The following is a 26,348-nucleotide window of genomic DNA, read 5'->3' on the forward strand; positions in this document are numbered from 1 at the left end:
ATCCCCACTTGCGTCACTGGGGGGGGAGGAACCGCCGAAGAACAAAATGGAGGAATATGCTAGAGAGCCGTGGTGAGTCCTTATGGCCAAAACAAAACTATCATACACGTTATATTGTTTACTGGATGACGTCCTCACACTTGTAGGACTCTGTTGGAGTGGACTACTGTGGGCTGTAAAATTGTCTGTTTGCCACACAGCGGTGTTAGCTGAAACTTTTCCAACCCGGCTAGTTAGCACGAATGCTAAATTTACATGAGATTGCGCTAGCCATGACATCAATGCTAAAGAGCGTTGCAGTGACCTTGTGGGGTGCCCCCTCACTCACAGATAAATACCTCATGTCATTACGTATTTTTGAAAAACTTCGCCATGTTACCACACGCTGACAAACTTGTCGTGACATGTGTGAAGGCATACATTAAAGGAAAGACTCTTGGGGATGAGTAAAGGACATGGTAGCTAGCTAACTCGCTCGCTAGCTAGCTAGGATACATGTGTGCGTGCTGCTTGTGGACTATTGCACAACGTGATAATAGTGTATATGTTTGATTTTCATCGCTATTCAACTTGAACCACCTCGCATTCGGTCACTTTGTTTTTAAGTTTTTAAAGTATACAGTCCATAGTTTACTTACTGTAAGGTACTGCATCTACTCTACTTACTGTATCCATGCCTACATCGTATGTAGTACTGTAATTCAACTTTATATAATCAAGTTACTCAATAATATAAGTACCATCAACACAGTGGTAAACATATACAATAAATAGCATTATTGTTATTATTTCCTGAACTTTATGATCCACTTGTATTGATCTTATTAGATTGTGTGAGTCTACTTGTTTCTAACGTGTTTGATAAGATGTAGTTATTAATTGCTGCTGTTGTTCGTAGTCCCTGGAGGATTGTGGACGACTGTGGGGGTGCGTTTACCATGGGGGCCATTGGAGGGGGAATATTCCAAGCTGTAAAAGGCTTCAGAAATGCACCTTCGGTAAGACAACACACTTCAAAAGGCTTCTAGAATTATTATCAGTTGTCGGTTGTTATTAGTGTATTTGTGTTGTTTTATCCTAAAGGGAATGAGTCACAGAATGAAAGGGAGCATGACGGCTATCAAAACCAGAGCGCCACAGTTGGGAGGTAAACATTTAACTTTGATTTGTTGTATTTTTCATGTGTGCAGCTGATACAGAAACTCTATATATTATTGCTTGTGTGTGGCAGGGAGCTTCGCAGTGTGGGGAGGCCTTTTCTCCATGATTGACTGCGGCTTGGTGAAGGTGCGAGGGAAGGAGGATCCATGGAATTCAATCACCAGTGGCGCCATGACAGGAGCCATCCTTGCCGCCAGGAGTAAGACTGTGCATTTTCATAAACATAAGCCATGATGGACTTTGTATCCATGCATGTTGTCATGTGATTAATCATGCTTCCTCTTTTATGCAGATGGCCCAGTGGCCATGGTGGGCTCTGCTGCCATGGGGGGCATCCTACTAGCCTTGATAGAGGGCGCTGGTATCATGCTCTCAAGGTTTGCCTCATCACAGTTCCCAACAGGTGAGTTTGGACTCCTGCTGACCTTCTTTTGTTTTTTTTTTCTCCCCCAGTGGGGCAAATAGTATTGTTGATGTAGATGCCCTTACATGCAAAACAGTTTTGCTCTACCAGGGAAAGGTGTAAGATAGTCTTCCCCTATTATATAGTTTTTATTTCACTTTATTTGATATGTATTGTATGCAAATTTGGGGTGTCCAGAACAGAGCAGGAGGGGATAGAAAACAAGAGAAGAGGAGACACAGGGAGTGCTAAGGGCAGATGAGAGGTGGTATCATGTCCATGAGGAAGGTGTTTTTTTTTCTTTGTGATTGCATGAAAAGCTGCAACTTTAAAAGTGAGCGCCTCTATTCTCAAAACTGGAACAAAGAATTTAGGGAGGCCCGGTGCTCATAAACGCGTATTACTGACAGAACATCATTACAAAATCGCTTTTGCATGGTAGGGGACCTTAAATGTTTATTTACATGAACGTGAGCTTATAGTTCTTATCCCTTTGTGTCTTTTAGGACCTCAGTTTGCAGAGGAGCCAGCCCCCGCCTCCATGCCCGCCGCCCCCTTTGGAGACTACAGACAATATCAGTGAAGTGGACTGGTCTCCTCCTCCTCCTCACCCTGCTAGACCTTCTTTTTTTAAAGAAAATTCTTTCAGGAGTTACAAAGATGGAAATGAATGACAATGGGAGACACACACACACACACACACACATAACCATAGCAACCTCCTCCCCACCTGATGAACTGAGACTGCCAAGTGACATGTTCGTGTTTCCTTTCTCTGCCATTGTTCAGTCTAAATATAAGCATCTATAATAATTTTTATCACTATAATACTGTTCTGTAAATAATATCAGGGATGCTCCGATCAAGGTTTTATGCCGCCGTTGCCGATCATCCATGAGTAAGATCGTCTGACACCGATCACTTGGATTAATGTATATTTTTCAGTTTATTTATGATGAGTGCTATGGGCCAGGGTCACCATTACACCATTCCAAAGGTCCCTGGCATATAGGTTTATTAAACAACACCATGTGAATAGTATTTGGAGGATAGGACAAATACTATAATGATAAGAACAGACTCTTGAAAAGGTTAGTACATACCCGATGAATGTAATATCTCATCCCTGTGGGACAAAAACAAGCTCCAAACTAATCACATTGCTTGATTGAAAAACTTAAATGTCACATTTGCAGTCTGAATACGAGAAGCTAGGCGGATAATTCTAGCTAGATAGCTAGTTAGCTGTGGCTGTGACCAGCTAGGCAAAGTGCAAAAAAAAAATAGAGAAGTCAAACACCAGTCGGTTTGCCAAGGGAGTAACCAAACTGGCATCGGTTGACATAGCCTGTGTTATGCTGTCAAACGGAAACCATTGTGGTTTTACTAGTGGTTTTACTTTGCGGCAGTACGGGCCAAAGTGTGTTCCCTGTTGTTACATGACACTGTACACATGACCATTCATGTCATGTTTGTGTTGGCATGCATTGTCATGCATCCGGTGCACAGCAATGGGTTTTTGTGATTGGCTTTTTAAAAGGCATTTGTCAGCAGACTCTTGATTCCATTTTTTTTTTTTTACGGAAATTGGCCGATCCATCGGAGCATCCCTAAAAGCTTTGCCTCTTGTATCTTCATTTGCCTTAAGTATGCTTGAGATGTCCCCCCACAAACATTATCACCTAAAGTACAACTATTCCAGAGCTATTTGTTTTTAAGTGATTTATTTATTTGTTGGAATGTAAAGAGTTTATTTACTTTTGAAAAGGCTGGTCCAGCATGACCAATATTCGCAAAACGCGAAAACGGGGGAACTCGCACACGAGGTTGTCACATCGGGTGTACAATCTGTATGACAGGTTGTACTGTAAGACCAGAAACACACGGTTTTAAGTGCTTCGGCAGGACTGCTCATTGGCCGATAGAGGGCAGCCGTCTCAAAAGCATGACTTGGTCCCTGATCGTATGAAAGGGACTCTACTGTCATATTGGCTAAATAAATTGTATAAAAATGAAATAAACACCTATAAGATATTTATGTGAGTGATCCAAACGTCCTTCACCCACTTCCTTTTTTAATATTCTGCATGCCAGGGACTGATGACTGATTTAAAGATATGGCAAATGGTGAAATGTGTCATGGCTTTGGTCAAACTTGCTTTTATTAGAGCAATATTTTGCTTGTTTATAATTATAAATTTTAGTAAAAGATAGATATTGAAGTAACAAGGGTTAATTATAACAATTTGGAATACATTCAAATACCGTATAACAACCACTTTCAAAATAATACGAAAATAGAAAAATATAAACAGAAATAATATACAGCTACGCACAAAATGTGGCAATTAATGCTAATAGCAACAATATAATAAAAATTTAAATTAAAAAAATGAATTGTAAAATTATACAAATCACAAGAAGCATGAAAATAGTATAATAAAAATTGAAATATATATATATATAAAACTGCTGCACATAATTTCAAAATATAAATAAAAAGTAAAAAAATACATATACAATACATTGTTAAAATAATTTTTAAAAATGTAATTAAAAGTAATTTTAATTTTTGAAACTACAATTCAAATATAACAAAACTTCTACTGTGACGCATTTCAATAAATATTAATACAGTAATACAGTCTGAATGGCAATCATGATAACATCAAAATGATAAAATGATAAAATACTATATATGATATAATTGATATACATAAGAAATATAAGAAACGGTAAGGTATGTAAATAAATCATTTTAATAAATGAATACTACTATCGACATAAAAAATAATATAAAATATATAATATAAATAAATACATTAAACGTAAGCTTACTGGTTTGCTACATATTGTTGTACTTTGCTACAACAGCAACATTTACTCCATTTTTAGCTAGGAGGCGGCTTCTCTAAAATCTGTATTTATTTCGTTGGACTTGTGAAGGGTTGGACTTTGTTTATTTTTAAGGGGAGAATGTCCTCTCTTTAATGGCGATTGTTTCTATGTTAAAATGTGCTGTGTTCATGAAAATTGTTGCTTTTCCTGATAAGAAAAAGCAGAAGTGCATGAGTAACGTGAGTGACGTGGGCTGCGCAGCACTCACGCACGCAAGCAAGCTGACACTTTGCGGAGCGCCCAGAAGACAGCGAGCGACAAACGGTGAGCGCAAACTTTTACTTCGCACCAAAAAATAACAAACGAGACATCAAGTCTTTGTCCACACCGTCTCCTCGGGCTTTCTTCCGTGGCCTGTGAACACCGTGGTGAGTTCGCATTGCGGCCCGTTTTGGCGGATAAAACGACATTAAAGGTCCGCCGCAAGTAGCTCGGAAGTGTGCACTCCCATTTTAGGGAAGGCCAGGCGGAAGGGCAGGTAACGCTATCTTAGCGCTGCTAGCTTAGCTATGCTAGCTTGTCTTTCAGCAAATACACCTAATCGCGGATTCATTATTTTATAAGACCGTCAAAGCGCTAATAGAAAATGGGATATTTGGTGCTTTGTTGTTGCGATTTCCACCACACTATGTTGCTTTTGAGGTAAGGAATGTGCTCGTTAGCTTGCTAGCTGGCTAACATGCTAACTAGCCTCTTAGCTTGTAGTGGCCCGTTAAAGCTAGCTAGTTAGCTAACGAGCTTTGTAACGGGACTTAGCGGTGTTGTCGCCCCTGTTGAAGCCACGCCGTCCACGCTGCTTATCTCATTTACCCGGATTAAAGATTTATTCTACCGCATCTGGTGGCGGGTTTGTTTATCATTTGGCCATGAATTACCTTAATGTTATTGCAATTGGCACGTCGACGTGCGACTGCTTTGCTCACTTGTGCTACAGCCGCGCCTACAGATTTGCAGGGGTTTAGCATGACCCGCGGTAACAAACAATATGTTCCAATGGTGAGCAAATTAGACACTTTCACACGCTATAAGAGCTGATAGGCTTTCATTCGGCGGATTCTGGGGGTGGGGGGTATGGTCAGGCATGGTGCAACCTAAAAGGAAGAAGTAGCGTCTACTTTAGTGTCGTTATTTCTATGATGTGCAGAGTTGAAACAAGCATTTCCCCTACAAAGTCTTCTACTGGAACACAGACTGGACTTTTTAGAGGCTATTTTAAGAGGTCAGCATGAAGCACCGGTGTCGCTGTGGAAAGGGGATGTGATTACAGGTCAAGGCGCCTATTGCTGACATGATATAATGCATTCTGCTGATGTATTTAAGTAATCGTAAAGTTTAGAACTTTAGCTTTTAAGGCATGGTAGACTTCCTATTTGACACGTGAAACACGCTTTACTATGTATTACAGTGAAATCTGGCCCTGGATGTTCCTTTTAGGAAATAAAAGGAACATAACAATAACATAACATATAACTCATAACAATAACTCCATTCTTCTGTAAAGTGTCTGAGTATTTTGAAAAGCGCTATACAAATAAAATGTATTATTATTATAATGAAAATGGTGGTAGCATTCGTAACTGCCATATAAGTGTTAGAGTTAAGTTAGAGAGTAAAGTTAAACACATACAGGCAGTAGTCGTCATACATTCAAACTAATACCGCAGACACATAAAAGCGCCTAAAAAGCTAAAGAAATAGTAAAATGCACAATCAAAAAGGTCATGTGCGGTATGCTTGATCAGCAATGTGTATAAATTAAGTTGCAGTTGCAAAAATTCCTCACTTTTCAACATAGTGAAATCCGTAAAAAAAGTTAACCACTGTGAATATAAAACATAGAAAGCACTTTCTCCCAAAAGTGAGTAAACCCTCCCACATTTTGACAAGCATTGCTTCTCGCCTTCCTTTAATACACTTTACAGAAGTCAGTGTACAGCTTGTATAGCTGATTCACTATCCCCTGACAATGTGTCATCATTTTGTCAATAGCTGGGCAACATGAGTGAGAACACCTCACAGTGAATATTTAGTCCTTCCTTCCTCAATTGGGCTCAGGTCTGGAGGAGACAGCCTTGGCCACTCCATCACCTTATCATCTTCCACAGAAGGGCACTTGTCATCTTGGAGGTGTGTTTGGGCTACTTTCCCAAGGGAGGAGATCATGCTGTGTTTCACTGTGTGATATTACATTTTGGAATTCATGTTTGCCCTACATGAATTGCAGCAGGCCCATTGCTGACAGCACTCATACAGCTCCAAACCACCATAATCTTTGTACTCACTTGTGTTACCTTCTGTTTAGACAATAATTGTTGTGTGACAGTGAAGTACATCTATACACAAAAGTGTATACAAATTAACTTTTTATTACATTGCCTCAGGGTATACTATAATATTGTTGAAACAAGAAGTTGAGACAAAATTTGTTGGATGCATGCGTATAAATATTGCATACTCTGTTGGGATGCAATTAATGAGCTTTCGGGGGTCAAGTTCCCCTCTGCAAATGTAACCAAGACTATAATTAAGTTAATTCATTCATTTTCTAACGCTTATCCTCACAAGGGTCGCAGGTGTGCTGGAGCCTACCCCAGCTGTCTTCAGGCGAGACGCAGGGTACACGCTATGGAGTCATTTCTATTAAATATGACTTTATATGTGGCTTCCTGCACAGTTTGTGTTGTCTTGTGTGTGGTGTGGTGATATTAAGTAAGTAGCATCTTATCAATGATTCACCAGTACAATTTATCTCCCTGAAGTGGATGTGGTTGTCAGTAAATGTCATGTGCGAGTAATAAGATGACACAAGAGCTGCTTAACTAACGGATGTGTATCCCCCCCCCCACCCCCCACCCAGAAGAAGCGGGGGCAGCAGCTGTCAATCATAATCCTGTCCTGCTGAGTCAGCCGCTATGACAGTTTCACTTATGTCAGATTAGCCTCGCCAGACCGGGAAATCCTGAATGTGGCACTTGCGTACTTCAGTGGTGTGGTATGTTTGTGAAAATGTGTTGCTCGTCACACTTGCAGCTCTTGGCCCTACATGGATACATACCTTTTGGCGCTGCAGGGTGAGTGATGTCACCATGGAACGTGTGTTTGCTGCCATGCCTTCCTCTCACTCCTTATTTGCGGTCCTTTTTTTTTTTTTACTACCAGAGAGCAGCCTTCGTTTTGTTGGGAATGACGGTGTGTCAGCGTGTTGTTCATAGGGGAGTGGAAACGGGAGAGCTCTTGTCGGTTCAGGAAGATATCCTTAAATGGCCTTTATATTGTGTGTGTTAAATGTGAATAGCGTCAATATTGGGGCGTACGCGCACTACGTCAATCATACAGTGCCTGGGTCCACTTTACACCTAAAGTCCAGTTCGTTTGGCCAAGTGTGAGCGCACTGATCCACACCCAGGTGCAGTACGCTTCCGCTCTGTTGCCATTATTGGAAGAGGTAGTAGCAACGTAGCAGAGTCTTAGAATAACTGTGATGTGATCGCTCCTTACAGGTCATTAATGAATGTAGTGTTTTCCTTAAAGGGGACCTATTAATCTTCTTCCACTTTCTGACCTATAAATGCTGTTTGAATATTGTATTCTCACGTTAAACGATGCCAAAGTTTCTGATAATGAGGTTTGCTCATTTGGAAGTGAGCCCTGAAAGAAGTTTGGGATGGCTCTGAACGCTCGGTTTCAGAGTTCAGAAAGAACACCGGCTCCCTGTGATGTCACTTTGAGGCAGGGTTCCTTACATAGGCATGCGCTGTAGGTCTGTTACGCTCAAGGACTGCCCTCCCCACAGCTCTGCTTCACTCTGTTTACAGCTGATACCCATGGAGTTCAGGAAATCTTTCTTCCAGACAAGCTCTGGCAGAAGTGGTTAGAGTTGGTGATTCCCAGCAAGATAAAAATATTTTCATCTGTCAACGGCCTATCAAATGGGACTGTTTTTGTGAACATGAACGTGAAATATGTGCAAAACTGTTGCTGAAGCCAGAAGCAGTGCGCACTCGCTACGAAAGGTGCATTAATGTCGGACACTCTATGCTTCTGTGTGTCCATGGAGGTCGGGGAGAACCTTCGGTTCTTCATTCATATTCGCGTTTACTTCCTAGCTGCTAGCACTCCTGTAGCCCTGCTACTGGCACAGAGAGGCTTAATAGCTGAGAAGATGCTCACTCTCCCAGCCCAGGGTGTACCCCGCATCTCACCTGATGTCAGCTGGCATAGGCTCCAGCATACCCCCGCGACGCTAATTGGGGATAAGGTAATGGAAAATGGATGGATGGATGCTCACTCTTCTGTGTTCATTTCATATAGAGCCAATGCACACAGACACATGCAGAGTGAATCCTTGTCATACAGCCGTCATACAAGAGATGGCGCAGACGTGCATACATTTGTCAATTTATCGAGGGCTGTTTCATAAATCGATAAATCCATTATTGTGACAGGCCTACTATTACTAGATGTCATTAGTGCAGGTATCCCTAATTATGTGACTTGTAAGTGTTGCTCACAAGAGGCCTTTGTGTTGGCGGCTGGTATTTGCGTCTTGGCAGCATGGTTTGCCACCTTGACAACATGAGCACACCAGAGCTGCTCCCACGCTTTAGATTGTCAAGTTGTTTTGGAGATTTTAGTTTGTGTTTTGTAACATGTTCAAAAAGTGTGCAGACATTTTTTTTTTCGAGGATCAGACCTGCCTTATCTGCACAGGGCGTCAAGACACAAGACATACGGCAGGCACTTATCAGTTTTCTCTACTTAACAATCACTTCGCTGTGTTTATCGCAAGGGCAACTTTCCTTGCGCTGGTGGAGATTCGTGAATATGAATTATTCACACCGTGACCACATGGTCACCGCTCGCCATTGAAGTCGGCTGCTATGGTCTTTGTGCACCACTCTGAGTATTTAGATGAAGTGTGCTGTAGAAAAAAAAAACAGTGTAGGAGGAGTCATCTGCTTCACACAGTAGCTCACATTTGCTTTTGATGCTTTGCAACATGGTTGATTATGAAGCGAGGCTTTTGTTTTCATTGCACAGACTTCATGGTGAGATGCTGCACCCTCGTCATCAATTAGACATGTATGTCTAGTAGGATGAATGGAAGATAAAAGTGTTTGCTGGGGGAAAATATGAATATGAGTGCCTGGTTTAAGAGGAATTTTTTTAAATGTCAGCAACTCAAAAATACTTTATTTTTAACTAGTATTTTTTAAGGCAAACATTTTTAGCATGTCTTTATTTTGTGCCAGGGACCAGTGCCAGTGCCAGTTGTGCCGGTCAACTGCATCAAGCTTTGCTGTTTGGCTGTTTTAATTAGTGCACTACCGTATATTATATTTCCCACAGAACTGACTTAAAATTGACTCCAATCAGAGTGCAGAGCTCGAGACTAACTTTTTTTTTGCTAGGAGCACAATATCCCCTACTTTGAAAGCAGAAAGTTTTGGGGCAGGGTTTCCGCTGCATGTAAGTGATAAAACAACGTCTTTAAATAAAATCCACACCTTACAAATGAAAATGCACATTCCTTATTGATGCACTGTCTCTTATTACCATGACAATGAAAAATCGTCTATAAAATGTTCCGCCAATTGATGACAGCTTGTCACTGGCTAAGACTATTGATGGCAGCGTGTGTGAGGTCTTTCCTCTCAAGTCTAATTTTCATTCCACTTTTGTAGCATCTTGATCTGTTTAGATTCTTATGGCTTCTCTGATGGCAGCTTTCTAGCTAGCTACAGTTATCCACCTAACATCCGGTCCATGGACTCCAAATGTAACCCCCTGATGTCATGTCATGTCATGACATGACATGAATGTGCATGTGTTGCGTGACGTAGTGTAGCAAACACCTCCATTGAGCTGACACAGAATGCAATCTATCCCGTATTGCAGCGAGGATCAACACACGCTTTCTGCCTGACAGCTTGACATAGGCTACGCCAATCGATGCTAGTGTTTTTGATCACTTTCTTGGCAAACCTATTGGTTTTCAACTTTTCTTGCCACATTCTTGATGGTAGTTTGCTTAGCTGTTAGTTAGCTAGCTAGCAAGAATTATCCACCTAGCTTCTCTTGTTTGGACTCCAAATGTGACGTTTTACCATAGTGACATTTTGTATTATGGTTTGCAATACGGTTAGTTTTGAGCTTGTTTTTCTCCCACTAGGAAGTGGCTACTATGTCCATTGGGTACATTCTAACTTTTTCAAGTGTCTATTGATTGTTATTGTAGTGACGTTGGCCAATATAAATAAATTGAAAAATGTACAGTAAAATAATTCATGTGATCGGTATCGGCAGCATAAAACCTGATCGGAATTCATTGTTATTTTGAAATATAATACATTGTACAATTCATGTCCAACGTATTTTTATTACTCCAAAAGAAGCATCAAATTTAGTTCAGGTTTGTGTGAGATAGTACAGCAATTTGTACTTTTGTATAAATAGTCAAATATTACTATTTGATAGGACCTTGGACCATTGCATACATTAGAATATTTTTGAGATGCATCACGATATGATATCAAATTTAAAAATGTAAATTTGTCTTGTATAAAAAGCTACAAACCTTAAGCCATATACTGAAATACTTGTCTTAAATTATAAAGCGCATTTGTTTATTGGTAACAAACTGGCAAACTTTTAATGGCATGTCAGCCACTGCATACACTGCAACTGTAATGCCTTTGTTTGTGATGAAGGAAGATGTAGTCACTCATGCAATCCCAACTACATATGGAAGAATTATGACACTCTTGTTTTGTTTTGAGATGGAGCTTTGCTAACTTTTCTAACGTTTCATTGCTACAAAATTTTCAGAAAATAATTGCCGTGCTTTGGTTAAAGATGACGTAGCTTTGTAAGCTTTTTTGTACACCCTTAGACTGAATGCGTGCCTGAAGTCTGTTGTGTATTGAATATATATTTTTACTATTACTAAGTTAGCTAGCTAGATGGTTGTCTCTTGCTGCAGTGGCTGTATATATTTCACACACAACTTGGCAACAATGTCGGTGGGCATCCTAAAATACTCTTACATTTTCCAAAACACAACTCATACAGCCTGAGTGGCACACACTTCTGCACTAGCGGCTACGTTTTTGTTGGCCAATTCCGTGTTTCTGTATGCAATTCCATTAACGCAGAAATCGGTCCCTAAGGTAGTATCTGTGGTGGTCCAAATATATTCATGGCAGTCCACCACATATTAATGAATGTATGGGAATCACTGCTTATGCACACTGCATACTTAGATCCTGAGGGTGCAATATTTTTCTGTGTCCTCCTCTTCTCTCCTTTTTAATTGTGAATTGCAGCCACTCATGTTAGTTCCTTTCCCTGCTGTTATGGAGACAAGATGAGGCCATGATTGAGCGTGGTTAGGCTTAATCGCTGCACACTTACCATTCGGGGTGTTTCTTTTTACATATAATAATTAAATACATTACAAAGTCAACACAGAATTAAAAAATCCCACTTCACCCACTTTTGGTCTCTGCAGCCCAATTCGAATGACCCACTTGGCTAACCCAACTGACTTAGCACCACATTATGCGCCAGGGATTGCAAGCCCTTAAAGCCATAGTCCATTGATTACACAATTTCTTCCTCATTACAGTTCACATTTGCCCTACCAGCAGCTGTTTTTTATCATTTGTTAAGAAAATAGACAACACAGATCTAAAAAGAGGCAATTGACCCAAAATGTCTGCAGGGTGTGCCCTGGTGCATGAAAGCCAGCTGATTGTGTCATTCCGAGGAATATAAGGAGGATCCATGAATCATCCCCCCCCTCTCCCACCACCAGCGCACACGCCTGCACACCACAGCTGGCTTGTGTTAGACAGAGGTCATGTATTCTTCGCCTCCTCCTCGCTAAAGGAGCTCCACTTATGGGTGTTCCCTCCATTGTTGTGTTGCCTTGGGTCCATAACCTCCAGGAATGACTAGAATTCATCCTTTCTGGAGTGGAAAATCTCAGGAAGTGCGCTGGAAAATTCTTTAATTCCTTACTTACTGGGGGTGTGTTTGTTTTTTTTTTATTTATAAAATGCATTTGTGTATCTTCATTCCAATGTTTTCTCTTCCCATGTGTGCATTGCAGACTGTTTGGCTGTCTGCTGAAGTGATCCCGCCATGCGTGAATACAAGCTAGTGGTGTTAGGCTCTGGTGGTGTGGGCAAGTCCGCTCTGGTAAGTTTTTCTCGCTAAATCGCCCCTTTGCTTGTCTCAAACTATACATATTTTATTATTTATGGTTATTTTTGAATCCCACTACCAAATATATCCTGATTTATTATTATTTTTTGCTTTAATGGGTCTAAATGAAGAACAGACTGCAAAGTGTTTCTTTTGTCACCACAAGGTCTTTTCATTTCAGGAGACCTAGCCGCAGACATTTTCTTAGTGTTCTGTGCGGCTAACTTCAACCAGGTGTTCTCTCATCCCTTAAAGCAGTGGTCCATGGGTTGGTGTAGTGGGTGTTTTTTAGCAGGTGTTGGGGGCGTGACACCGTGAAACAAGTGATGGAAAGGGCCAGTTGGCAGCGTGCAGTGATATGATGGGAGAGAACGCTGAGCCATTGGGAAGGTTGACTTTGTGTTAAATGGTTTGCGATACAAATATATTACGCAATCCACCCATCTATTTTTTATGCCACTTATTCTTAGTAGGGCAAATGGTATGCTGGAACCTATCTCAGCTGAGTTTGGGCGAGAGGCGGGGTACACCCTGGACTGGTCGCCATAGACAATCATTGGAGTCGCCAATTAGCCTAACATGTTTTTGGAATGTGGGAGGAAACCGGAGTACCTGGTGGAAAATAATCGAGAAGCACTGCTTTAAGTGAGACGCGGTGTCTGTTTTGAGTAGGGGAAACTATTTGAGATAATACGGTAATCATTAAATTGTTAAGGCCATAACTACAATTATGACGGAATCATGCGTAATTCTTTCTGCTCTGTGTTTTCTCTTACAGACAGTTCAGTTTGTACAGGGAATCTTTGTGGAAAAATATGACCCAACAATAGAAGACTCGTACAGAAAGGTGAGTGTGAGGGGAAGGGAGCGGCGTTCTGATTGCTAGCAGCTGCTCTGTAGGTTCACATCATGTTGTTTTGCTCTCATCGTCTCCAGTGCGCTGTCACGCCCTTCATCCTCCAGCTTCTTGTCTTTTCTTTCCCTCTATTCCAATGCTACAATTGCAGGAACTTTTAACCTCTGACGGAGCCTCTCTTTTATTATATGCAGATTGTAAACTATAATGAATCCTGCATTTACTGGCTGTGCATATGCATGTTTGATAAGCCATCTGTCCTTTTTCCCCTTACAGCAAGTGGAGGTAGACGGGCAGCAATGTATGCTTGAAATTCTTGACACAGCCGGCACAGTAAGTAGACTCCACGCCATTTATATTTCTGCTAATAACACAGGATTGTAGTAAACAATCAATCTGAAAATGAGTGAATCTGAAGAACTTGTTTACATAGCCTATATAAACAGTTTGTTTCTAAGGCTGCAGGCTAAAACTTGTTGAAGAGACTTCTCTAAATGTTTAATGAGCAGGGATGTATTCATGACTTGACACAATTTCCCACATATCGATCCTAGCCAGCCATTCACTTTCACTGTGATTGTTTTATTAGCTTTGGTAAACATCCAGTGATTCCAGCTATGCTTTCTGCTGAAAACAGTTTCGCATTTTCAAGTATTGAAGTATTCAAGTATTCTTTTTTTTTTTTTCTAAATCCCAGACGAGAAATAATCACAGCTTGGCCTTCTCCTTTTTAAGTCTGTCCATCCTCCGTGGTAGTCAAATGCTGGTGTGCTAACTGGTTAGCATTTTATCTCCAAGCACCACTTGTACTTAAGTAAAATCTCACAGCCGGAAGATTGTGAGCCGTCCAGCTCTCCTTCATAATCTGACGAGGTTTGGAACAAATCAAGAGCCGCTGGACGCTGCTGGAATCTTGCGTTTTCATACATGCTTACCAAACGAACCGATGAGTGTTGATAATCCACCCACGCTGCATATAGCAATGAGTTCCCACAGGAGAAACATGACGCTCATCAATTCCTCTGCACAGCATGTTTGACTGTATCAGCTGCATGGACCCAGTGACATCCTGTGACTACTTGACAAGCAATGTTCCACAGTGGAAATATGACTGGACTCATGGCGTGTTCTTCCTCATGTTTTCCGTATAGGAGCAGTTCACGGCGATGAGGGACTTGTACATGAAGAATGGCCAAGGCTTTGCCCTGGTTTACTCCATCACAGCACAGTCCACCTTTAACGACCTCCAGGACCTGAGAGAACAAATTCTACGAGTAAAGGACACCGAGGATGTAAGAGCACACTCGCCGCATGTGATCATTTTTTTTGTTGTGATTCCACATCACGGTTGAAAGGCTCTGAGAGTAGAAAGCACATAGATTATAGTCACCCCCCCCACCACCTCCTGCTTCCGTGTTCTCAGCCGCCTACATTGTTCAGTTTCTATGGAGACCATTCAACGCTCAAATCCCGGCATCTTATGCAGGGCAATTACAAATTCGTATTAGCTCAACACAATGGCGGCCGTGTCCCGGTCCACTTGTGTGTATAAAAAAAAAACAATGAGAGTGCACACAGTGCAATTTGTACACTGTGCATATCATTGTGCAGTGCATGTCTCTGGGTTTGTATTGTGTCATTTGTGGAGCGCCCCCCCCCCCCCTCAGAGCTAATTGGTTTGATCCTTGTTAAAACACTGAATGTCTTTTATTAAGCTCTGATGGGTAATTGTTAACCCAAGACAATCAGCAGCTGATCTCATTATTGTTGGTATCCCCACTGTTGGGTATGTCTGCAACGCAATGAGGCCCTTTTAGAGTAAATCTGGTTTTCTGGCGCTGCAAATATCATGTCAGCAGGATCAAGGATGCCCTTTTTTGGAGATCCTTGCAGGGGAACCAATGTCACTCGCCCCCCCCTCGTTTCCTTCCTCTACCTCCATGAAACCATACTTTGTGGTAGCAAAGTTCCTCTCTGTTCAACTCTTTTTTCTTGCAGTTTCTGTTTCTCTGTTTCCCCTTTCCCTGCTACACTCAATGGCCTAGGCCTTGTGGCCTCACTGTGGTCTGGCACTCATGTATGAATGATTGGACCGTTGAGCATGATGTGCAATGGATGCCTGAATTCATTAAAGCCACACTAAGGTATGAGGTTGTGGTATATTTTTTTATAAATATTTTTTTTTATTAGTAGTCTGTGGTTAGGGAGCCATGGTTGGCCTCTGGCTAGCACTGATTACAAGATTTAAGGTGAGGAAACGCTTGATCGGCTCTCGATGAACCCGACCCCACCACCTCTATCCTGGAAAATCTTCTAAATGGAGTGGAACATCAAAAGTCACAGTTTGGAGTTTAACTGTACAAAATCACGGTTTGACCCATTGAGAGGAAACATGATGATGATGATGATGACCATAGAACTGGAAACTTTTATCTTTAAGGGCAGGCAGTGCGTTTGGCATTGGCTTGTCTGTTATGGGGGGGGAGGGGCGGTGTGTTCTTTGATGGTCAAGCTATGAAGCACGTAGCAAGATGATATGGCCTGCACTGGGCAGGCACAGCCATACTATTTGTAGTTTCACTGTTGTACAACTAGGTGTTGTGTGTAGATGTGTGTTTTACTTTGCACAAGTAGAAAATGTCCCATACTTTGCGTGGGAATGTTCTTACTCCCGCTCTAGGCATCTCTGCAGTGGTTCGCTTTTAAAGGTATCAGAAAGCGGCAAAAATGTCGATTGTAGTGTGTGACTGTTGTTGTGCCTCAAGCAAAGACGATTATAGGTCTGCTTTCATGGATGACTAACAAAAAAAAATCACATTTGACAGTTCATTTTTAATTGAAATGAATAATTGATTACCAAAATGTTGATTAATTGGATAAGTGATTAATCATCAATTCAGCATTGCAGCTCTATATGAATGGCCACTTTGTCATGGCCAGTATCTGCCTGATTTAAGCCTCTTAATCTATGACAGTTTTGACATCTGTTTCTCTTTGTCCCACCAAGAAATATTCTTGCACTGTTATCTTTTTCACCCGCATTTGTAGAATGCTTTTAAAGGTCCTTGCAGAGCCGGTGCTCACGTTGCCGGTTGCTGTTGCTGCTGCAGCTGTTTTTGCTTTCCACGTGCCATTTAAGGGCCAAGTTGGCAAGCTGGTAGATGCTCATAATATGGCTAAGCTCAATTTCAAGTCTTCAATGGGCTTCTTAGCAAAGAGGTTTAGTGGAGCCGTACATGAGGGTTGCATTGATGCGTGGAGTGTTTGTAGCATATTGTCTCACTGGTAGAACACATGCGTGCTCGATTCCTACAGCGCTCCAATTACTAGTCTTTTAATGACTCCGCTTTGCACACAGCGTGGCCACATTCCGCCAACAAGAAGTTGTTAGACGCAACCAATAAAGTGAGCGAGCAGTCAGCAGTGCATCACCAGCTGACTTCCCGAGCTTCCTTCCACATTATGTAAAGTGAGGTCTTGTCACTTTTCTGTAACCCCCGTCTCTGTCAGTGCTGGTGCGTCTGGGATGGCAAATTAGTGTGACTCACTGATATTGTTTGTCCATTCATTCGGGTCACTCTGAACTGTTCCCCTGCAATCCAGTCTCCCAAAGAATGCAACAATGGGCGGGATAGGACCTGTCTGTAGCATGTTGGCACACCATGGTCTCTTGCAATGGCCTGCTGACAATGAACATTTTTCCATCCGCGCACACGCTCCATCCTTTTACCCCTCTCGCTATCATGTTTATCGCAGCTTGGTTCAACGTTTGTGTTAGCTGGGCATACCACCACTCTCCCAGGAAACCCCTGGGAGAAATGTCGTTGGGCAGTTCAGTCCAAGCGACTTGTTTTGATATGAAACATCAAGCGGCTAACTCTGTGGTGGGGTTAACACAAACATCCCAGCTTCCTGTCGTCTGCCCTGCAGTCAGAAGGGAAAATGGATAATGGACCCTGGTGAATTTTGTCCTCCACCTCCTTTACCTTTTCTTGCAAAATCCCTCCGCAGAGGAGGGGCTGTGAAGCAAGCTAGCACATGTTGGGATGCTCCCACGTGTCCTGTAAATATCCAGTTTTTCCAGAATGCACTGAGTAAAGGCAGGGATTCATTTGTCAAAAGCCCACCACACAAATGTATTATTGACACTTGTTAGGGAATGTTTAAACATTAACACACACACAGTCCAACACTGCTATGTATGGTACAGGGCGTCCATATCATAAGAATCCAGCTGCAATTTTTGCAAACATTCAGGAAGGAAAGCGATGTTATCCCGGGGCGGGGCCCACCATGACTTCCTGCGGGCAGGCGAGCTCTCCAGATAGCCGCTCAGGAAACAGCAGGCAGGATGAGACGCATCCCGACACCCCGACAGAGCTCGCGTTGTAAGCGCTTCCTTTTTTTAGTGTTCTGTTTTTTCCAGAACGTCACAACAGTGGGTACAAATGGAGAAGTGGTGGGCGTTTTCCTGTAACCACTTTTTCACTGAATGACAATTCTGTAAGAACCAAAACAAGCGGTCATCATTAATGTATGCTATCATTATGTAACCCAAATGAGTTGTTTGCCTTCCCAGAGGGGACACATTGATCCATTTGATTGTCCTTGTGGCTGTCACATTGAAGCTTTACCAGTACTCTGTTGCCGGCCATCTCAATTGCTTGACACGAGCCACATTTTCACATTAGCTTGTGTGCCTAATAAAGTGACTCAGTATATCTACCAAAATTGCAATGCTTTGGAGTGCACAAGAAAGTGGAAAGGAAAATGGCGCTCTTTGTACTATGTACATCACACAATGCGGCATGTTGTAGGTGACTGACTTGGTATAGTCCAGTAAAGGTTACTACATATCTTCAAAGACCTCTGTCCTCCCCTGAGTAACACATGTCACTTTTTCCAGTGTGACATAGTGTGTCATTTCTTATCCATAGATGTTTTAATGGTACATCCATTTTATTCCAAATAGGGCACGCAGTGTGTCTCCTGGCCTGCAGAAGACTAAAGGCAATCAAGGTTGATTTATTTAAACAAAGCACACAATTTTTTTCTTGTTGATGGACATTCTTTTTTTTGGACACGATCTGTTCCCCTCTTTTCCAATATGTCTGCAGTTTAGGACATTCCCAAACACAATTCTGTTGTTTTTGATGTTTAATACAGGCGTCTGGGATATAAGCAGACCAGCTGTTCAACTTTTTGCTAAATAGGTGTTATATACTGTAAGTCCTCGTCAACCACTTGTGTTGTTGTAACCTCATTTTAGCATGGATTATTTGTTTCTGGGCTTTGAGACGCTCTGTTTCAGTCTTCTGCTGATGTATCTCCACATGGGCTTTATAATAGTAATAAATTTATTTGTATTATTTATTTTTTATTAATTTATGATAAGTATATTGCGCAACACAATCATTGTAGTAATAGCATTAATAGTTTTTTTTTTGAAGTATCAAAGATACCATCTGAATATGCATGCCAGTGGGCCACCCGCTGCTTTAACTATTAACAGTAATATTTAACTTTGTAAATATACAAAGGTATGTGAAGGTCAAAAGTAGCAACATCTTTCACCGTCTCCTTGTCAGTTGGGTTTTTTTTCCCTCCACAAAGTTCACTTAAGTTTTTTTGTGTGTATGTATTAAATGTTGGTGTTTCCTCAGGTCCCAATGATCCTGGTGGGCAACAAGTGCGACTTAGAGGATGAGCGCGTGGTGGGAAAGGAGCAGGGCCAGAACCTGGCCAGACAGTGGAACCACTGTGCCTTTTTAGAGTCCTCTGCTAAGTCAAAGATCAACGTCCTCGATGTGAGTAAACACACAACACTATTTTATTTTTTCACATGTATGTCACAAAAGGGGGTACATCGGCCCCGCACTACAGCGCGGTTTGAACATCCCGCTCACAATCAATTGAGGTTTTCCACAAACTAATCAACATTATTGTTGTTTTGTGGTTGCAAATGCAAATTTAACTTATTCTTGGCCTAAATTGAGCTTTTTCCAGCAAAGAAATAGACTAAATGAAGTGAAGTACAAAAGGAGAAAAAGCATTCTATTTGTACTAATAATATTTATAGTAATCTACATTGGCCACTAGGTAAACACGTTTTCTTTGCTGCTATGATAATATTCTGTGGCTGCAGCTGTCAAATATTTTAGTATTTAGAATTCTATGGAAAAGTGTTTTAAATAAATTTGAGTAATAGGAAAGAGTTTTTTTAAATGTATATATTTTAAATAATACATTCACAAGAAAATTTACATTGTGCATAGTGTAACCGGTGGTTATTTTTAGGGCTTTTTAGCCACCTTTTGGGGACCAACAAGTTTGGCCAAGATTGTGTTGAAAAGCATGGCCGCCATCAAGCGTCTTTGCAGGGGCATGGGTGGAATTTCGCTACTAATTGTCATTGCACATTGTCATTGTAGTGATTATAAAACGTTGAGGATATCTGTATTACCTGGTAATAGTAAATGGTCTTTCACTTGTATAGTGTTCAAAAGAATGTTATTGAGTGGTGATATAAGTATAAGTTGCTGCGTTGTAAATTGTCTGTGTATGTTTCTTCTGCAGATCTTCTATGACCTGGTCAGACAGATAAATAGGAAAACGCCAGTGGAAAAGAAAAAGGCAAAAAAGAAATCCAACTGTGTGCTACTTTAAAGATGCCCCCTTTCCTCCAGCCCTTGCAGCAGCTCTGAGCCAGGTGTGTGTCCTTTTATTTGTCTTTATCTTATCCCATCAGTCTGGTTGATTAAGGATGTATAATAATGTTGATTTTTACAGCTTGAAACATTCACATGCTTCTTGGCATTATTTGGTTGGAGGAGCAATGGTTTTGGGTAGGATAGACTCAGAGAATGGGCTCCCCCTCCAGGCAGCCATTGGGTACTGCTAATCTCCATGTTCAGTAGAAACCGAAGTAAAAAACACAGGTTAAATTGCGATCCGCCCTTTTTTTTCCTTTTTTTAAAGTAGTTGTGATTTCTTGGTGTTGTAATAGTTAACAAATGGGTCTGGACCAGCTCATCTCCCTGACTCAGCCTACAAAACGTCAAATGCTGGCATGCTTTTTGGCACCTGTATGACTGAATGAGTCACTGCACTAAAACCCTGGATTCCAATGGGGAGTACAGCCGAGTCCCGCTGTTGACTACTATGAGGAAATCCTCATTTGTCATCATTTCCCTGGAAATTCCACGTTTTGTCCCTGTCAGTGGGCGAAGCATGGAACCCAAATTTTTGATATTAACCCTGGATTAGTGAGACAGACAGTAGCATTGTGCCTGGCTCAGACAGCAGGGCACCCCCGAACCACCCCGCTCTGTTTCCCCCCCTGGACCGAATCCCCCCCCCCCCCGTGTGTATGAGAGAGTTCACATGCTGACAAACTCAGATGACCCGACACTAATGGGATTACGTCCCAACTGTGCCAGCGCTCGCAGCACACACTGACACCTTCACCTCTTGAGGGGGGGGGCTTACAGTGGAGTGGCTGGACAGGAGAGTTACATGTTAGCGGTCATATGGGCAGGAGTCAGCAGTGTATCCTTGCCTCCACACGCATTGCATCATCAGTGTCACATATGTCCTAATTCCCAGGGCACCATGACCTCTAGTTTGACTGCTCACATTAAACATGAACAAGCTATTTTTAAAATGTTCTCATGCAAACCGTTTCTACGCAGTTTTAAATGCCCATACATCATTTATTCACTCCCACCAGCGTCAATTGCATCACTTACACAAGTACACACACACACACACACGCACACTGCAAATTCACCCATAACTGACCTTTCAAAATGGTTGTTACGGTTTCATGCTTTTTTTGATACAAAAAATAATTTTTGCCTTTTTTTAAAATTGGAGTTTTATTGAAATTTCCAACATTTTGCTCAACTTAAAGGTACAGTTCAGCTGCACACACTTATAAAAGCACCATGTGATAAAATTAAATGTGTCTGATGGAGATCCATGTGGTGCAATCTTAGCAGCAGTAACTAGTAAAGCAGTAAATATTACCAATAACTTAGTTACTGATATAAAACAATTCATGCTACATGTTGTAATAGCATTATCAATATGAATGTATTCAATATGAGTCACTTTGACCAAGATCATAAATTCACATTCCAGCTTGTAGGTGGAGTTACAACCCTGACGTACGAGCTGGTTTCATGCAGAAATGAACCGTGGTTCTCCCCTACCTTCGTGTGTACACATAGCGGTATACCATATCCCATATTATTACGCTTTGCCTCGCCACAGCGGGCAGCTGTGGTTCTCTCCACCTCCGTGGACATACTGTGGCATAGCATAGCATATCCAACATGAATGCACCTTGCCCGGCCATGGCGGGTCACCTCTCCCACTTTACACTCTGGTTCTCCCAGTCGCAATAGCCCTACAGGCCATAAGAAGCCAGTTTGACCCCATCTGTAACTAATAGCTCCTCTGGGATTTTGTGGGTGTAGTGTTGTTTAGCAGCCAGCAGAGCGCGCCGTTCTCTTTGGAACAGGCTGTAAATACCTCGAGTTAACTAATGGAAAATAAAATGTGTGGACTCAACCAGCTATGCTGTTTTGCAGAAATGCTGTAATGAAGAACTGTTGCCCTGATTGGAACGTGCCAGCATTCCAACAGCTACCCCTGCCCCCCCCTCCATCCCTCCTTCATCCATCAGCCATAAACGGTGAATCAGCTGACCGAACTGCTCCTATCAAAGACGTGGGGTGATGTACGACAGAGACAGACAAATAAAACGCTTGTGTGTGAGAGAAAGAGAGACAGTCAGGCAAGAGAAGACCTCAGCTCTGGCCTCTGAGGACACTTCCTGTTTGTGAGTGAGTGCGTGCGCGATTGTGTGTGTGCGTGTGTCATGAAGGACACTCCATTTCTGTACCAAACTAAAACATGATGATAAAAACGCAGGAAAAGGCCTCTGACAGTATATAAAATAAAAGAAAAAATGTCTATGAGCTGTTTAAACACGGCTAAATGACAGCAGTGCCCCCAACCCGGCCCCGCCCTTTCTTTTTTTTTGACACTTTTAACAAAAAAAAGAACATTTAAGTGAAACATTAGAACTGGTGATTCAGTATTTTTCCATCTTTTTTTTTTCAATATATCGTATTTGAAAGAAGTCATGGACCTATTTAGTTGTGTGTTATATAAATGTTCTTCAAAAACGAGCATGAAAAGAATTTGCATCAGTTGATAATTGTAGATGTGTGACAACCAAGTGGAAAAGTAAGATCATTTTTTTTTGGGTTCTGTTATTTTTGGATGGCCATAAACATTTTCTCCATGCCTGTCATGTCAGTGATGATAGATCAAGGTCTATAATCTGTATTATTTGTATTCTTTTCTCTATTTTCCAACCTCTTATTGTTCATGGACTTCTCTTCTGCTGATATCTCTCTCTCTGATGTGACTTAATTTTATACGTAGTCACTGGGATTTCATAGCTCCCACATAATATATTCTAATGCCATTTTTTTTGCATAATAATAATGCTTCTTCGGACGAAAAAAATGGGTCTTTTATAGAAGAATGGGGGAAACAAATAAGGAATGATTTCTATGTCTCTTGAAGCTGAAATATATTATACTAAACCAACTCGAATAATGCTTCTTGTGTTTTTCTGTCAACGATGTTCCAGCGTTTATGGATTATTAAAGTACATTTTAGTACATTTTCATGATATTGGTCAATGTATTTTTGTGAATTAAACTTTTAACCAAAGTGCCTTGGATGTATTTATGCTTGTGGTGCCGGAATAGTAGTGACCACCAGGGGGTGCTATATGACAACATCACATCCATCCATTACATAACATGGTCACCCTTGTATTTTGATGAACTCTTAACCAGGTGAAAGAGGATACCTTTGCTATAAACCACGGGTCTCAAACTCAATTTACCTGGGGGCCACTGGAGCTAGGGTCTGGGCAAGGCTGGGCCGCATCAGGTTTTCCAAAAAAAAAACCAAAACGCATTTATTAAAAACAGAAAAATTTGGTGCTCAGTGCTTTGGTTCCGATTTTCTACAATAAAAGCTCTGATAAAACATTCCACTGTTCTCAAATATCTTAATTTTTATTTTTCTGCACAAAATAAGATGAAAAATAATAAACCAAGAATAAAGAAAATCAATCAGTAATAAATAAATATAATAATAATAAAACGGCAAATAATAAAAACTTAAGAAACCACATAGAGTTGGTGGGTAGACAAATTATTTTTTTCAGATTAAAATGAACAAAGCATTATTAGAGCCCTGTAGACATGACAAAACACGACTATAGTCACATTTATACTCTTTATTTACAACATATTGCGCAACTGCAGGGTCTTGAGACACATGCTAACTCGCAAACTAGAGAGCTGGCGACCTAAACGGTAGCCTTCAAGTTATTTCCTTTAAACTTAAATAGCCAAAAACTTACCACTTCCACACGGTTAGGGAGGATAACTATTAACTGTTATTTAACCTTTAACATGAACATTAATCAAACATAATTTTTTCTGGGTACATGATACCATACAGCATCCATATCAAACTTACGCGGCCCGCAGGCCAAATGTGGCCCACAGGACACTAGTTTGAGACCCCTGCTATAAACAATCTTTTTTCTGGGTTGCTGTTCTGTGTGAACACTGACTGGTCAAAATGAGGTCGATCCACTATACGTTTACTGTACGGCAATATTTAGCTTACCCTACTTTCTGTGGAAAAAGCACATGTGAAGAGCTCTGACAAAAGGTCATATAATTACTGCTATATTCAGCTTCTCAGGTTTCTGTGCACAGGTGAATATTTTGAAGATCTTTGTGTAAAGGAGACTATTAATGTTGGGATTTAGCAGTGGTGCACTACCTCATACTAAACAGTTTTCACCAAATTCCCAGTGGGTGCATGTTACACAAGCCTCCCTCATTAGACGCCACGTGAAAAAGCTCTGTTTTTGGTGTCCCTGCGAGGAGAAAAGAACTAGTGCATCATCATTTAAGCTTCTTATGGGATGCAAAACTTCCAGCATGATTTTTTTTTTTTTAAAGTGTGACTCAGTGCCTGGCTCTTGTTTTTCCACTCTTATCACCTTCACTGCAGCCTTGTTGGTGCTTTAATCCTGTTAGTGCTGTGAAATCATGTGCTGTCATCCTACAGCCTCCTTTTTCTGTTCCCTGTGGAGATGGAGGACAACTCTTGAGGTAGCAGGACACACGTCAAAGCACCCACCTACTTCATTTTGCAAAGTGCCATACTCAAGTTTGCATGACTCCGTCAACAGTCTTCACCAATTAGGAAGCGAAGACCACCTTAAGTCTAAGATCAGGGTCATTCAACATGAATTGATTGGATGTCAGCACATGACTAAAGTAATGTTCATTCATTCATTCATTTTCTACCACTTTTCCTCACAAAGGTTGCGGGGGGTGCTGGAGCCTATCCCAGCTGTCTTTGGGCGAGAGGCGGGGTACACCCTGGACTGGTCGCCAGCCAATCACAGGGCACATATAGACAAACAACCATTCACACTCACATTCATACCTATGGACAATTTGGAGTCGCCAATTAACCTAGCATGTTTTTGGAATGTGGGAGGAAACCGGAGTACCCGGAGAAAACCCACGCATGCACGGGGAGAACATGCAAACTCCACACAGAGAGTGGAATTGAACCCTGGTCTAAACCATAAGTTAAAATAATAAACTAATACAAATAAATAAAATAAAAGCAACAGTAACAATAAGTAATTTTTTTTAGATGTATTTCCTTATTTGCTACTACTTTGTACGTCCCCACAGTGACTGTTGTTGGAGCATTTTGCTAATTTCTTAAAACGACACAGTAACACTTTGAAGAAAACCTCCACAGAGCTTTCATCCACCCAAGGTCCCTCAATGCATTATAAAACATGGTATAGTTCTTCAATAATGGCATCACTTACACACACACTCCCCTTTCCACTGACAGATCAATTAACAGATTAGTGCTTGTGTGGAAGAGAGCAGGAGGATATCAAATGTGTGTAATGTGTGTGTGTGTGTGTGTGCAGAAGGCTACACCGTTGAGGGAATATCGACTGGACTCGCAGAGGGCAACGCCAAGTTTGACCTCCACGGGTTTCGTTGCTTGCCATTTCCTGCCTCTAATTTATTTATTGCCGGGGCGCTAGCCTCACAATTGTGATGTATATTGAGGCTGTTGGATGGCTTATTTTACCTACAAGGCACACCCTTTTATACGGCTTGATTCATATTGTATTTATCATCCTATAGGAAATATATTGTTATTGCAAAACACTTGATAAACACTAAAAGCATAACAAAATAAATACATTGCATATACTACACCATGTATGGAGAATTCATCATTTATAATTGAATAAGATTTTATCTATCATGTATTATATAAGGCGGCACGGCGGATGAGTGGTTAGCGCACAGACCTCACAGCTAGGAGGCCGGGGTTCGATCCCACATGTTCTCCCCATGCAGGCGTGGGTTTTCTCCGGGTACTCTGGTTTCCTCCCACATTCCAAAAACATGCTAGGTTAATTGGCGACTCCAAATTGTCCATAGGTATGAATGTGAGTGTGAATGGTTGTTTGTCTATATGTGCCCTGTGATTGGCTGGCGACCAGTCCAGGGTGTACCCCACCTCATGTCCGAAGACAGCTGGGATATGCTCCAGCACCCCCCCGCGACACTCGTGAGGAAAAGCGGTAGAAAATGAATGAATGAATGAATGTATTATGTATCTGTTCGTGACATAATAATGTACTTAATATGTTTTGTCAGCTTTACTATG

At 41.4% G+C, this 26,348-nt stretch overlaps 2 protein-coding genes across 5 annotated transcripts; both read left to right on the top strand.

Moving 5' to 3' along the window:
- The first annotated feature begins 8 nt into the window (after positions 1 to 8).
- On the top strand, positions 9 to 3,598 carry timm17a (translocase of inner mitochondrial membrane 17 homolog A (yeast)). Its single transcript, XM_058054949.2, has 6 exons — positions 9 to 72; positions 899 to 998; positions 1,084 to 1,147; positions 1,232 to 1,360; positions 1,454 to 1,564; positions 2,071 to 3,598. Exons 1-6 carry the CDS (start codon positions 47 to 49, stop codon positions 2,145 to 2,147), a joined length of 507 nt encoding a protein of 168 aa, XP_057910932.2. The 5' UTR covers positions 9 to 46; the 3' UTR covers positions 2,148 to 3,598.
- Positions 3,599 to 4,594: 996 nt separating this feature from the next.
- On the top strand, positions 4,595 to 23,734 carry LOC131106186 (ras-related protein Rap-1A-like). Of its 4 annotated transcripts, none has more exons than XM_058055018.2 (8): positions 4,595 to 4,726; positions 12,576 to 12,664; positions 13,449 to 13,517; positions 13,803 to 13,859; positions 14,678 to 14,818; positions 19,190 to 19,333; positions 20,103 to 20,235; positions 22,121 to 23,733. In XM_058055018.2, the coding sequence occupies exons 2-7, from the start codon at positions 12,608 to 12,610 to the stop codon at positions 20,190 to 20,192; spliced, it is 558 nt and encodes a 185-aa protein (XP_057911001.1). In that variant the 5' UTR covers positions 4,595 to 4,726; positions 12,576 to 12,607; the 3' UTR covers positions 20,193 to 20,235; positions 22,121 to 23,733. The 4 variants fall into 4 exon arrangements, with proteins under 4 accessions (XP_057911001.1, XP_057911003.1, XP_057911004.1 ...); XM_058055020.2 differs by lacking the exon at positions 4,595 to 4,726 and adding an exon at positions 4,732 to 4,830 and having other exon boundaries at positions 22,121 to 23,734; XM_058055021.2 differs by lacking the exon at positions 4,595 to 4,726 and adding an exon at positions 4,918 to 4,940 and having other exon boundaries at positions 22,121 to 23,734.
- Positions 23,735 to 26,348: the final 2,614 nt, after the last annotated feature.

Source organism: Doryrhamphus excisus, linkage group LG18 (assembly GCF_037039965.1).
Source record: "Doryrhamphus excisus strain RoL-2023G ecotype Guam linkage group LG18, RoL_Dexc_Guam_v1.1, whole genome shotgun sequence".
Lineage (NCBI taxonomy): Eukaryota > Metazoa > Chordata > Actinopteri > Syngnathiformes > Syngnathidae > Doryrhamphus > Doryrhamphus excisus.

What these genes read in the sequence shown, in the direction of transcription:
- timm17a (XM_058054949.2), top strand. Translation starts at nt 47, where the DNA reads ATGGAGGAATATGCTAGAGAGCCGTG. An exon ending in GAATATGCTAGAGAGCCGTG is followed by an intron (nt 73 to 898) that starts GTGAGTCCTTAT and finishes TGTTGTTCGTAG; the next exon opens with TCCCTGGAGGATTGTGGACG. An exon ending in AGCCATCCTTGCCGCCAGGA is followed by an intron (nt 1,361 to 1,453) that starts GTAAGACTGTGC and finishes TCTTTTATGCAG; the next exon opens with ATGGCCCAGTGGCCATGGTG.
- LOC131106186 (XM_058055018.2), top strand. Translation starts at nt 12,608, where the DNA reads ATGCGTGAATACAAGCTAGTGGTGTTAGGCTCTGGTGGTGTGGGCAAG. An exon ending in TAGAAGACTCGTACAGAAAG is followed by an intron (nt 13,518 to 13,802) that starts GTGAGTGTGAGG and finishes TTCCCCTTACAG; the next exon opens with CAAGTGGAGGTAGACGGGCA. An exon ending in CAAAGATCAACGTCCTCGAT is followed by an intron (nt 19,334 to 20,102) that starts GTGAGTAAACAC and finishes TTTCTTCTGCAG; the next exon opens with ATCTTCTATGACCTGGTCAG.